Source organism: Crocuta crocuta, unplaced genomic scaffold, assembly GCF_008692635.1.
Source record: "Crocuta crocuta isolate KB4526 unplaced genomic scaffold, BGI_CrCroc_1.0 scaffold118, whole genome shotgun sequence".
Taxonomy (NCBI): Eukaryota; Metazoa; Chordata; class Mammalia; order Carnivora; family Hyaenidae; genus Crocuta; species Crocuta crocuta.
The window spans coordinates 6,336,027-6,351,351 of NW_027551558.1; the positions used below are offsets into that span (position 1 = coordinate 6,336,027).

At 36.6% G+C, this 15,325-nt stretch overlaps 1 protein-coding gene across 1 annotated transcript in view; it reads left to right on the top strand.

Annotated features, from left to right (window-relative positions):
* The first annotated feature begins 2,335 nt into the window (after positions 1-2,335).
* LONRF2 (LON peptidase N-terminal domain and ring finger 2) overlaps positions 2,336-15,325 on the top strand; it is a 33,927-nt gene continuing 20,937 nt past the window's right edge. The window contains exon 1 of the mRNA XM_077749321.1: positions 2,336-2,419. Within this exon, the coding sequence (XP_077605447.1) occupies positions 2,351-2,419 (69 nt within the window). The 5' untranslated portion in view covers positions 2,336-2,350. The remainder of the gene's footprint in view (positions 2,420-15,325) is intronic.

Below are 15,325 nucleotides of genomic sequence, written 5' to 3' on the forward strand. Positions count from 1 at the left end.
CCCAGGAAGAAGTAAAAGCCTAACACTGACTAATGACCATAAATGAAATAGAAGTGCTACTCGGGGCTTTTCTTTTGAAACTAACTAACTAACTAAATAACTAAGTAAGTAACTAACTAACAGTAAGATCAAGCAAGTTTTAACAAACTTTCAAGGAAGATAAACTTTCATCTTATTTCAGATCATGGAGAGATATGAAAGATTTTTCATTTTTCATTTTATTTTAGAGAGAACACATGAGTGGCAAAGAGGAGTGGAGGGTGGGAGGGAGGGAGGGAGAGAGAGAAAGAGAGAGAGAGAGAGAGAGAGAGAGAGAGAGAGAGAGAGAGAGAGGAAAGAATCTTAAGCAGGCCCCACGCTTATCTCGGGCTCAATCCCACAACCTTGGGATCATGACCTGAGCCGAAATCAAGAGTCAGACACTCAACTGACTGAGCCACCCAGGTTCCCCACATTTAATTTTATAAGATTAGTATAATCTTGATAATACAATCTGGTAAAGTTTAGGAAAAATTTTGTAGACTGTCTTACATATCATAGTTGCCAAAATCTTAGCTAAATTTCTTAGTATTTGAATCCAGCAATATAATAAGAGTTAAGGTGAATGGAATAATATGCTTATTCCAAGAATATAAGGATAATTCAGTATTAGACAAATTGTTCAATGTAATTCACTCTTAACAGATTAAAGGAGATATATTCCATATAATCTCCCATATGCTGAAAGAGCGTTCTGTAAAATTCAATAGCCTCTTGTTACAATGCGTACATAGAAAACTAGGAATAGGAGGGAACTTATCTAATTTGATAAATATTCTCTGTCAGGAGTTTACAGGAAGCATATTTCATGTTAAAACATTATACATGTCCTTTTCAAATTCAAGAATAAGAGAAAAATGTCCACTGCCACCCCTGTTACACATATGTAACAATAACACAGTTATAAGTAGTGGCTGTGATATCTTTTTGCATGAGTTGTTAAGGTCACTTGCTCAGTTACCTATACAAATTAAGAGGAGAGTAGCATTTGCAAAGTTCCAAGGGGCTAGTTTGAGAGAGCCGAAGTCAAGGATTTGGAGCAAATAGAAATGGTGTTGGGTAGAGAGATGAGAACATATTTTAGGTACTGTACTTAGAATATTTCTTATCAATTAAAATGCATGCTATTGCTGTATTACAAAGATCCTGCAATGAGTATAGAGAGTGAACCAGGTCCACCAGTGTGAAAAATGGCTTTCATGAGCTCTGGCTTTGTCACTTTTCCATGGTACCTTGCCAAATCAATGACTTCATATACTACGTATCAGTCCATAGAGTCACTCTTGGCTTCTGCATGGCTAGGCTTATGCCCATAGTCTCATATGAGCAATTCTCAAGCTCTCTTCTGTTTGAAGACTCTAGGGATGAGGCAGATTTCCCCCCCTTCTTTTCCCACTTAAGAGAATGTACTTTAGGCACAATTATGATAACAAGGCCACATCCATGCTGTTGTATAGGAAAGTAAATTATGTGGGTTTTTTTGTTGTTGTTGTTAGTTTCTTAAACCATTTTTTAAAATGTTTATTCTTTTGAGAGGGAGAGAGAGAATCCTAAGCAGGCTTCATGTTAGAGTGGAGCCCAATGCTTGGGGCTCGATCTCATGACTATGAGATCATGACCTGAACTGAAATCAAGATTCAGACACTTAACTGACTGAGCCACCCAGGTACCTCTGTTAGTTTCTTGAGCATGAATTTCCATGTATATTTTCAAGAAAATTATTTTAAATCTTTTCATTTTTAATACCTTGTTATAGCATTAGGATGATTCAGCATTTACTCAGTATTATTGCAAATTACGTTGTACCTAGTGTGTGTTCAGCAGTCTGTTTTTCTGGATGCATTTCAATGTTTATTTATTTTTGAGAGTCAGAAACAGAGCAAGCCAGGGAGGGACAGAGAGAGAGGGAGACACAAACTGAAGCAGGCTTCAGCCTATAAGCTGTCAGCATAGAGCCTGACGCCGGGCTCAAACCCATGAACCATGAGACCATGACCTGAGCCAAAGTCACATGCTTGACCGACTGAGCCACTCGGGTGCCCCTCTGGCTGCATTTTGGAGTCTCGTCAGTCATCTTTCTGTTTTCCTTAGAGAAGCTATGTAAAATATATTTATTAAGTGACTAAACCACATATGATTTGAGGGAGGAATTATTTATTTTGCCTTTTAGTTATTTTCCAGTTTAATATTTTTAGTGAGTTAAAGACTTGTTTTTAAGTGTAGTCATTTTAATTTTTTTTTCTATTCCCCATGTCTTTCAGCTCCTAGAGATAATTCATTATTGCTGCTGCGAGCAGAGTTATATTTAACCATGAAGAACTATGAGCAGGCTCTACAGGATGCCAATGCAGTGTGTCAGAATGAACCTCTCTTGACTAAGGTATTTGTGTTGGTTGGCTTTAGAGATAATAAATGTACGTTTATGGGATTTTCTTAAGAATAAACTAAGATAACTGTGATTAGGCACCTACACACGGTATATGTATCCCTCAATAATAGTAATGTAGCAATCCACTTCATAATAAACCAACTCAGTGTGAAAGACCAAAATGTCTCCCAGCTGGATTTAATTAAGAAACACGAATTTAGATTATTCTTAGGAGATACTTAGCTGAATGATATGACTTATATACTAAATAAATACATAAACACAATGATAAAATTGGATAAATTTGTGAATAAGGGGGAAATATTTAAAGTTACACTTAAAAGAGGAAGATTGTAGAATAATCATGATTAACAGTTGAGCCTTACTCTGCAGAGAACATATAAATGTTGTTAGCGAGAGGATGAATGTTTTGTATGTATTTTGGAATAATTTTAGTCTTTGGGTTGGAAAGGTCTAATATTCCTGTGATGACACAGTATAAGCTTTGTTAATGTAATAACAGTAGCTTACGTTGCCCTTGAAGATTAAGAAGCCACATGATCAAAGTTGTAACTTTTTTCATGAATCTCTGGAGTTTTAAACCCAAAAAGGATTTTAAAGTTTTAAAGAACCTGTGATAAAAATAATACCAATTGCATACTCTATTAGCTAGTATAAAAATATTTTTGTCCCATTGTATTACTTTTTGTCATTTTCATTTTAGAAACATTGAAGAGGCATTAACCCATATTAATAGAAAAGATGCCCTTTTCTTCCTTCCATCCAGCCTTCTGTTCTTTAAAACAAAATGTTTTTGGATTAGATTGAGTGTTAAATTGGAATTAGGGATGAACCTTAGGATGGGAAACAAATGTTTATTGGACCAAGTCCAGAAATCTGTATTGGTGCTTGCTTGCTTGCTTTACTAAATACATTTTCTCCTCCTTCTTCTGATGACTTTTCAATCTTCTGAGCTAATTTCTGTCAGCAGTGATTGAGCCGTAATTGTTATAAATTATAAGCTTAGTATTTCTGACTGACAGTAGACCTGTATTGCCCCCATGAAGCTAGTTTCTTCTCCACAGTATTGGTCTTTGAGCTAAAAACTTGGCAGTATGTCTGTGATAAAAGACAGACTTCATTACTGCAAAGTTACATGGCTAATTTTAACTATAAGAGAGCCAAAAAATGCATCATTTGCTTTTGGGATTTTGGTCCTGTCATTAGAGTTTATTGCAAATAGCAAATATGTGGACCTCAATTCTTGATAAATGCCTAGTGAAGAACAGCTTTAGCAGAAGTGTAAATATAGCAAAGGATAAATCACTTCAGTGTAGCAAAGGATAGAAATTTGTTTCCAGGTTAGCATCATAACTAAAGGATTAGGGCAGAAGCAACATTGTTAAGTATGTAGAAAAGACTGAGGGAAGGATGAAGTTGTCCAACTATGGCTGAGATGAGATGGAAGCACTTGTAGAATTCACCTTGAGTGTTCTGTTGGGGGCTACTCTAGCAATGTGTTTTATCCAGGCAAAACTATGCTTTCAAGCTACCAGTCATGGCTGATACTGATTTACAATTTTTGTTGCAAATTGAGGTAAACTAGTGCTAACAAAATATTTGACCATATGCAGAAATAGAAATGGGCATGTGATGAGTTTGACCTTACGTAACCTGTGCTTTGTAATGCTCATAGAATCCTATGCTGGTAAAATATGTCTCAATAGATTTCAAATCATTGAAATCTTGAAGAGTATACTGGCAATAGAATGAAAAGAGTAATCGATGATAGTAAAATAACCAGAAAATCCTTAAATACTTGTTTTTAATTAGATTACCATTAAACAATCCATGGAACAAAGAAGAAATCACAAGGAAACCAGGAAATCTTTTGAAATCATTGATAATAAAAGTACACTTTTTGAGGGAAATTTCTAACATGAATAAATTATTAAAGAAATAAGGTCTCAAATGAGTGATAGAAATTTCCAGTTTAAAAAACTAAGAAAAGAGCAAATTAAAACAGAGGTAAGCAAAAAGAAAAAACTGCATAGAAGAGGTTGGAACTGATAAGCAGAAGACAGAAAAACAATAAAGTCAATGAAACAAAAACCTGTCATTTTGAAAAGATCAATGAAATGACATACCTCACCAGACTAATCAGGAAAAAAGAGAAAAGGTGCAGATTACTAATACCATGAATGAAAGTGGAGATACCACTATAGAGCCTACGAAACATTAAAAGGATAAAAAAGGAATAATTTTATGAACAACTTTATATTGATACATTCAACAACATAGAAGTTAACAACTCCTTGAGAGACACAAACTAACAATATTAATTCAAGAAGAAATAGATAACCTCAATAGCCATATCTCTATTTAGAGAAATTAAAGTTGTAGTTAATCACATGCCCCATCTGCCCCTCCCCCGCAAATATCAGGACAAGATGGAATTACCGGGGAATTGTATCATACACTTAAGGAAGAAATAATACCAATCCTTCAAAAATTCTTCTGGAAAACAGAAAATGAGAAAATACTTATTTTATGAAAATAGCATTTTTGTGATAACAAAACCAGGCAAAAATGTTAAAAAACAAACTTCAAACCAGTATCTCTCATTATCTCATTTGAAAATCAATTTGTCTGTATTAACAGACTGAAAAAAAAAATAAATGAATATAAAGCACATGATAAAATTGAACACCCTTCATGTTAAAACTGAATGAAATAGGAAGAGCAAGGGATTTCCTCAATCTGATAACGACCATCTATGAAAAACCTTACAGCAAACGTAATACTTAATGGTAGGAAATGGAATGCCTTTCTACTGAGACCAAGAAAAATAAATATGTTTGCTTTTACCACTTACCAATATGGTACTGGAGGTCCTAGCCAGGAAGATAAAGCAAAAAAAAAAAAAAAAAAAAAAAAGNAGGAAATAAAAGGCATGCATAATGGAAAGGAAAGTGTAACACTATCTGTTCACAGTTGACATAATTGTGAGGAAATCTCAAGAAATTTATAAAGCTTGCAGTATACAGGGTGAATATGCAAAAATGAAACCAATCGTACTTGTACACACCAACAAGAAACAATTATAAAAATTAAATTTTGAAAATAATATTGTTAAAATAGCTTAAAAAACATAACATGCTTGGGGAAAAGGTAACAAAGTGCCTACAAGATCTGTACACTGAACACTATAAAGCATTGCTGAGAGAAATTAAGTATCACTTAAATAAGTATAAATACGTACCAGGTTTATGGATCAGAAGACTCAATGTTAGTAAGATGACAGATTCCCCAAATAAACAGAGCCAATTTGCCAAATTCTGCAAAGAAGCCTACTGGAATTTTAATTGGGACTGTGTTGTTTTTATTTGGAGAATTTGTTATCTATGTGTATACATATATATACATCTAATTATTCCTTACTACAAATTATATACATATCTATCTATCTATCTATCTATCTATCTATCTAATATGTATGTGTGTATGTATGTATATGTGTGTGTGCATTTATGGAAATACAAGGGAAATAATAGCCAAACAGTTTTAAAATATAAGAATGGAGTTGCAGGAAATATACTGTTTGATTCCAAGACTTCCTATAAAGCTAAAGTAATGACATAAGATCAGGATAGACATAAGATCACTAAAACAGAAGGCAGTCCAGAAATAGACCTACACATAAGTGGTGAATTAGTTCTTTACAATAGTGCAAAGATTTAGAGAAAAGATAGTCTTCTCATAATTTGTAGTAAGGAGTTATTGAATATCTGTTTGCAAAAAAAAAAAAAAATGAGCCTCACCCCTCTCTTTATATCATATATAAAAATTAATTCAAAATGGAGCATACCTTAAATATATAGGCTATGCTATAGAATATCTGAAACAAAATGTAAAAATCTTTGTCTCTTTTTGTTAAGCAAAGATTTCTTAGTCAAGACAAATTGTAAAAGAAAAAGTTAGTAAATTGGTCTTCATCAAAATTGAAAACTTCTGTTCTTCAAAAAGTACTGCTACAAAAACTAAAAGGCAGACAGAATGGGAGAACGTATTTGCAAGGCATATATCTGTATATAGCATATATAAAGAATACTTACCAACTCGATAGTAATATAAGTAAACTCAGTTAAGTAACGGACAAGGATTTTATGAGATACTTCACCAAAGAAGACCTAGGAATATCAACTAAACACATGAAAAGATGTTCCACATCATTAGTCATTAGGGAAATACAAATTAAAACCTCAAGGAGATACCACTCAAATGGCTTAAATTTAAAATACTGACCATACTAAGTGTGGGGGAGGATGTCCAGCAACTTCACATAAATGTGGTAGATTTTTCCACATAAAACCTTCACATAATGTGGGAATGCAAAATAGTACAGCCACAACAGAAGACAGTTTGGAAGTTTCTTTAAAGTTAAGAATACACTTCTTGCCTGACCTAACAGTCACTCTTCCCAAGAAAAGTAGAAGATACTAATACAGTATTCCTAGCTGCTTAATTCGTAATAGTCCAAGACTGAGTATAACCCATATGTGTGTCCATCAGCGTGGAAATGGAGGCTATTACAAGATGGAAGACCAGGTTGTCCCAACACTCATCTTCCCCATGAAAACAACCAAAGCAATAAACAACTACAAAACAATGAAAACAGCTCTGGGAAAGCTCTGGACTACAACAAAGCAGCAGTGGAAACCCTGTAGAGCCTCCAAACCAAGGATGGCCAGAAAGAAAAGTATAGGAAGTATTTTACCGGTATCACTCCAACCCGCAGTCAAGAGCAGCTCAGCGCCAGGAAGGATCCCCTCAGAGATATTTCACCCCATGGGGCAAGGAGCGCAGGAGGACTCTAGCAGTCCTTGTTTTTACCATGAACGTCTGCAGCCTTTGCTACTGAGGACCCCAGTACTCTTAACCCATGCCAAACCAAGCTGATGGAACTGCCCAGAATCCTGCCTCAGGGTCTCTTTTCCAGGCTGGAGCCATTCCTGTGGTGACACCTGCACCGTGGAACCCAGATTACTGCTGTGCCCTGCTCTGGGGGACTGGGATGCCACAGGGCCTCACCATCTACAGGGACCTCTGTGTTGTGTCACCTCCCCTCAGTCCTAAGCCCTGTCATTGTCCCACCATTACCAAAACTGAGCTTTTGCTGCTCTATGCCCTGCATCTTGGGTCCTAAGTGACAGTTTTTACCTGCTATCACTGGATCATGTTGCCTTTGCTCTGTATCCCACCCCCTTGGTCCTGAGTGGGGAGCTGTGTAGCTGCTGTTGTGCCATCACTAGGGCCATGCAGCTGCTGCTCTGTGCTCCACCCCCTCTGTCCTGAATTGGGATACTTCTATCGTCCCTGAGCTGTGGTGCTGATGCATTTTGCTTCCCCCTCTATCCCCCTAAACTAATGTCATTACAGGAGTTTCCCAGATCCTGTTTCCATGGGTGATCTGCACACACTCTTCTTTTTGAAAGTTTATTTATATTTGAGAGAGGCAGGAGGAGGGGCAGAGAGAGACGGAGACATACACAATCTGAAGCAGGCTCCAGGCTCTGAGCTGTTAGCACAGAGCCCAACACAGGGCTTGAGCTCCTGAGCGATGAGGTCTGACTTGAGCTGAAGTCGGACACTTAATCCACTGAGCCACCCAGGCATCCCTGCACACACTCTTACATCTCAGATACTGTCAACACAGCAAATGAGCCTGTGTCCCAGGCCTTGGGCTGGAGTAGTTCTGCATGTCACTGAGCCCATGACTCCACCTCCTTTGCTGCTCTGAATGCCAGCACACCAGGACTCTCACCAAGAGGGATCCTCTTGGCAGGGTGCCTGGGTGACTCAGCTCAGGTCTTGATTTCAAGGATATGAGTTCAAGCCCCATGTTGGGCTCTGTGCTGGGTATGAAGCCTATTTAAAAAGAGAGAGAGAGAGAGAGAGAGACTCTTAAATACTGAGGACAAACAGGGTTGATGGGGTTGGGGGAGAAGGGAAAGTGGGTGATGGGCATTGAGGAGGGCACTTGTTAGGATGAGCAATGGGTGTTGTATAGAAACCAATTTGACAATAAATTGTATTTAAAAAACAAAAAAGGGATCCTCTTGGCCAGAACTTAACACCCACAGACAAAGTAGAACAGGATGATCCCAGCAGCCTTTACCACCTAGGACGCCAACAGCCCCAGCCACCACTGCCATCACAGACACCCACAGAATGCCCAGTCTTGGTTGTTGAGAATTCCCACAACCTTGGCCAGTTTTGGACTCAGATGACAGATCTGTGTGGAGACTATGCCACTGCACCCGAGCCAGCACTCTTGCAGCCAACTTTAGATGAATATCTTTCCCCATCAAATACACATCATCCAGACAGAAAATCAGGAAGGAAATAATGGCCTTGGGCCATATTTTAGGCCAATGGATCTGACAGACATATACAGAATATTCCACCCAAGAGCAGCAGAATACACATTTTTCTCAAATGCACATGGAACATTCTTCACAACAGATCACATACTGGGTCACAAATCAGNAATAGCATTGTTTTGAAGACCACAGAGAACATTCTCCAGGATGGATCATATGTTAGGTCACAAAACAAGTCTTAACAAATTTAAGAAGATTAAAATTTTATCAAATATCATTTTCGAACACAATGGTATAAAACTAGAAAAAGGAACAGGAGGAAAGCTAAAAAATTCACAAATATGTTGAAATGAAACAACAGACTTCCAAACAACCAATGAGTCAAAGAAGAAATCAAAACACAAATTAAAAAAAAAATCTTGAGACAAATGGAAATGGAAACACATATACCAAAACTTATGGGGATGCAACAGAAGCAATTCTAATAGGGAAGTTAATAGGAATAAACACCTACATTAATAAAAAAATAAAGATCTCAAATAACTTAATCTTATTCCTCAAGTAACTACAAAAAGAACAAACTAAGCCCAAATTTAGCAGAAGGAAGTAAGATTAGAGCAGAAATGAAATAGAGACTAGAAAGACAACAGAAAATTAAGAATTGGTGTCTTGAAAAGAAAACAATGGATAAACCTTTAACTAGACTGAGAAAAAAAGATGACTGAAAGAAATGAAATTATAAATGGAGGGAGCATTATAACTAATGCCACAGAAATACCGAGGATCATAAAGGACTATGAATAATTATGTGCCAACAAATTATTTAACTTTGAAGAAATGGGTAAATTTCTAGAAACATACAACTTATCAAGACTTTATCATGAAGTAATAAAAATTCTGAACAGACCAGTAATCAGCAAAGAGATTGAATCAGTAATCAAAATCTGAAAAAGCAAAGCCCAGAACAAATGGTTTCATAGGAAAATTCTACCAAGCATTAATTTTTTTAATTAAAACAATTTTATGTTTTATTTATTTTTGAGACTAAGAGAAACAGAGCATGAGTAGGGGAGGGGCAGAGAGAGAGAGAGAGAGAGAGAGGGAGTCAGAGAATCTGAAACAGACTCCAGGATCTGAGCTGTTAGCAAAAAGCCCAACATGAGACTCAAACTCACAGACTGAGATCATAATCTGAGTCAGAGTCAGACTGACTGAGCCACCCAGGCGTGCCACTACCAAGCATTTAAATAAGAATTAATACCAACCCTCAAATTCTTAGAAAGAATTGAAGAAGGACTACTTCCAAACTCATCTTACGGGGCCAACATTACCTTTATATTGAATCCAAATAAGGACACTACAAGAAAAGAAAATTATAGGCCAATATCCCTAATGAACATAGATGAAATAAATCCTCAACAAAACACTAGCAAACCAAAATCAGGGACATATTAAAGGAACATACCATGATCATGTGGGATTTATTGCTGGGATGCAAGTATGATTCTACTTCTGCAAATCAATCAGTGTGATACACTACATTAACAGAATGAAAGATAAAAATCATATAATAATCTCAATGGATGCAGGAAAAATACTTGACAGAATTCAATATCCTGTCATGATAAAAAGTCAACAAATTAGGTGTAGAAGGAGTGTTCCTCAACATAAGAAAGGTTATATGTGCAATTCCAGCTAACATCATACTCAAGAGTGAAAAGTTAAAAGTCTTCTAAGATCAGGAACAAGACAAGGATGCCCATTCTAACCACTTCTAGTCAACATAATAGAAGTTCTCACCACGGCAGTTTGGAAAGAAAAGGGAGGGGGGGGGAAAGGCATCCAATCAGAAAGGAAGAATTACTTGCTTGCACACGACATGGTGTTTACATAGAAAACCCTGAATATTCCACCAAACACTGTTGGAACTAACCAGGGAGTTCTCTAAAGTTGCAGGACACAAAATTAGCATTCCTATACAATAACAACAAACTATCGAAGAGAAATTAAGAAAGCAATCCCATTGACAATAGCAACTAGAGTAAAAAAAAACAGTTAGGAATGAATTTAATCATTAAAGTGAAAGACCCATATGCTGAAAGCCATAAGATCTTAATGAAAGAAATTGAAGATTCAAATAAATGGAAAGATACTGTGTTTTTAGATTGGGAGAGTTGATATTGTCAAAATGTCCATACTACCCAAAGCAATCTACAGACTCAATGCAATTCCTATCAAAATTCCAATGGGATTTTCACAGAAATAGAATAAACTATCCTAAAATTCATAGCAAAGCACAAAAGATCCCTAGCAGCCAAAGCAATCTTGAGAAAGTAGGACAAAGCAGGAAGCATCACACTTCCTGTTCAAACTATGTTACAAAGTTATAGCAAGCAAAATAGTATGGTACTAGCATAAAAACAGCCACATAGACCAATGAAACAAAATTTAAAGCCCAGAAATATACCCATGTGTATGTAGTCAACTAATCTTCTACCAGGGTACCAAGAACACACAATAAGGAAAGGGTTTCTTCAATAAATGGTATTAGGAAAACCAGATTTCCATACGTAAACAAATGAAACTGGACTCCTATCTCATACCACTCACAAAAATGTACTTGAAATAGTTTAAATACTTGAATGTAAAACCTGGAACTATAAAACTCCTCGTAGAACACAAGGAAAAAGCTCCTTGAGATTGGTCTTGGCAATGATTTTTTTGGATATGATACCAAAAGTAGAAGTACCAAAAGTAAAATAAACAAGTGGGAGTGTATCAAACTAAAAGTTTCTGCACAGCAAAGGAAACAAATCAATAAATTGAAGAGGCAAACAATGGAGTGGGAGATAATATTTGCAAACCATATATCTGATAATGGCCTAATATCCAAAATAGTTGAAAAACTCTTACAACTCCATAGCAAAAATTGAATAGTCAGGTTAAAAAATGTACAAAGAACCTGAATAGACATTTCTCCAAGGAAGATACACAAATAGTCAATAGGTACATAAAAAGGTGCTCAACATCACTCATCAAAGCCACGCAAATCAAAGCCACAATGAAATATCACCTTACAACTTGTTATGATAGTTAGTATTGAAAAGAGTAGAGATAACAAATATTGACAAGGGTGTGGAGAAAAGGAAACCCTTGTACACTGTTAGTGGTAATGTAAATTGGTACAGCCATTATAGAAAACTGTATGCAGGTTCCTCAAATAATAAATGGAACTATTGTGTGATTCAGTAGTCCTACTTCTGGATATATAAAGGAAATGATATCAGTATCTTGAACGGATACCTACACTCTCATGTTCATTGCAACATTATTCATAGTAGTCAAGATATGGAAGCAACCTACGTGTGGATGAATAAAGAAGGTGTGATACACACATACAGACATACATACATACACACACACAGAGGAATATTATTCGGCCTTTAAAAAAAAAAAGAAGGAAATCATGTTATTTGCAACAATGTGGATAAACTTGGAGGGCACTATGCTAAGTGAAATAAACCAGAAAGAGAAGACAAATACTGTATGTTACCAGTATATGTGGGACCTAAAAATAAATCTGATATCATAGAATAGAGTGGTGACTGCCAGGGCCTGGAGGGAGGGGGAAATGGGGAGATGTAAGTCAAAAGGTACAATTTTCAATTATAAGAAGAGTAGATTCTGAAGATCTAATATACAGCATGGTGACTACAGTTAGTAATACAGGATTACATACTTGAAATTTGTTAGAAGTAGATGTTAAGCCTCCTCACTGCAAAAAAAAAAAAAAAGAAAAGAAAAAAAAGTTAACTATGTGAGGTGGTGGATGTGTTCATTACCTTGGTTATGAGAATCATTTCACAATGTATGTGTGTATCAAATCATGTTGGGTGCTACCTTTTATATATTAAAGTTGTTAATTGTTCCTCAATAAATCTGGGTTGAAAAAAATGAATTCAGCTATCATCTGAAGGAGTTCAAGTTCCCAGTTTTGGGCTTTGTGACAGTATTTTTTTTCTGTTTGCTTTAACTCCCAAAACATGTCATTTCCGAGATTTCCTTCTTTTTTAAGGCTGAATAATATCCCTCTGTGGTGTGTGTGTGTGTATGTGTGTGTATGACACCATCTCATAAACAAGATGAGTTGTACTGTGCATATGATCTATCATAACTGTCAGTTTGAGTAAGGTTGCTGGTAAGCAAATGTCTGATAACTTAAAAATTTCTGGTTCATTTTGTGTGATTCACTTGCCTGAATGAAGCACTATGAAATTAATAAAATTTCTTTTTAAAAATTAAAAAACGTAAATAAGCAGATTGTAGTATAATCATTTAATGGAACCTTATATGGTAATAGGGGATTATGAAGTGTCCACCTTTTCAACAATGTAGATGAACCTCAGAAGCATCACATTTAATGAAGGAAAGAACACAAATACATGTGTTATTTCATTTATGTGAAATTGTCAAAAAGGCGAAACTACAGTGACAGATCAGTTGTTCCTGGACTTGGAGAGAGGAGAGGATTGACTTCAAAGGGCATGAGGGAACTTTCTGGGGTGATGGAAATGTGCTACATCATGATTACGGTTGTAGTTACACAGTGTATAGATTTGTCAAAAGTCATACATTGTACATTTAAAATTGGTAAACCCCTAGTCAGACTTATCAAAAAGAAAAAAGAAAGGAACAAAATAGTAATGAGGACAGGTCGCAACCAACACCATATAAATAAAAACACTTATAAGAGAGTACTATGAAAAATTATATGCCAACAAACTGGACAATCTGGAAGAAATGGACAAATTCCTAGGATATCACAAACTACCAAAGCCAGAACAGGAAGAAGAAATTTGAATAGACCCATTACCAGCAAAGAAATTTGAATCCATAATAAAAAATCTCCCAATAAATGCGAACTGGTGCAACCACTTTGGAAAACAGTGTGGAGGTTCCTCAAAAAATTAAAAATAGAAATACCCTACAACTCAGCAATAACACTACTAGGAATTTATCCAGAGGCTACAGGAGTGCTGATTCATAGGGGCACATGTACCTCAATATTTATAGCAGCTCTTTAATTATGGAAACAGCCCAAATGTCTATCAGCTGATGAATGGATAAAGAAGATGTGGTTTCAAATAAATAAAAACATTAAAAATTTTTTAAAAGGGGGGGGCACCTGGGTGGCTCAGTCCATGAAGCATCTGACTTCGGCTGAGGTCATGATCTCACAGTTCGGGAGTTCGAGCCCCGTGTCTGGCTCTGTGCTGACAGCTGGCTAAGAGCCTGGAGCCTGCTTCAGATTCTGTATCTCCCTCTCTCTCTGACCCTCCCTTGCTCATGCTGTCTCTCTCTCTCTCTCACAAATAAATAAAAACATTAAAAAAATTTTTTAAAAAAGAAGATGTGGTTTATATATACAATGGAATACTACTTGGCAATGAGAAAGAATGAAATCCTGACATTTGCAACAACATAGATGGAACTGGAGGGTATTATGCTAAGTGAAGGTCAGTCAGAAAAGACAGATACATGTTTTCACTCATGTGGAACTTGAGAAACTTAACGGAAGACCATGGAAGAAGGGAAGGGGAAAAATAGTTTCAAACAGAGTGAGAGGCAAACCATAAAGAGACTCTTAAATACAGAGAACAAACTGAGGGTTGATTGGCTGGGGTCGGGAGAGGGGAAAATGAGTGATTGGCATTGAGGAGGGAACTTGTTGGGATGAGCACTGAATCTTGTATGTAAGTGATGAACCATGGGAATCTACTACCCCCAAAACCAAGAGCATACTGTATACACTGTATGTTAGCCAACTTGACAATAAATTGTATATTTTTTAAAAATCTCCCAACAAACAAGAGTCCTGGGCCACATCGCTTCCCAGGGGAATTCTACCAGACATTTAAAGAAGAGTTAATACTTATTCTTCTCAAACTGTTCCAAAAAAATAGAACTGGAAGGAAAGCTTCTAAACTCATTCTAAAAAGCCAGCTTTACCTTGATTCTAATACCAGGCAAAGACTGCACTATAAAGGAGGATTACAGACCAATATCCCTGATAAACCTGAATGCAAAAAATTCTCAACACGATACTAGGAAATTGAATTCAGCAGTACATTAAAAGAATTATTCACTATTCCTGGGCTGCAGGGATGGTTTGATATTCACAAATCAATCAACATGATACACCACATTTTCTTAAATGTTTTATTTATTTTTGAGAGAGAGAGAGAGAGAGAGAGGCAGCGTGAGCAGGGAAGGGTCAGAAAGAAAGGGAGTCACAGAATCCGAAGACAGGCTCCAGGCTCTGAACTAGCTGTCAGCACAGAGCCCGACGCAGGGCTCAAACCCACAAACCGCAAGATTGTGACCTGAGCCGAAGTCAGAGGCTCAACCAACTGAGCCACCCATACACCACATTAATAAGAGAAAAGATATGTGGCACCTTGTTGGCTCAATAGGTTGATAATTGGACTTTGGCTCAGGTCATGATCTCATGGTTTGTGAGTTTGAGCCCTGCATC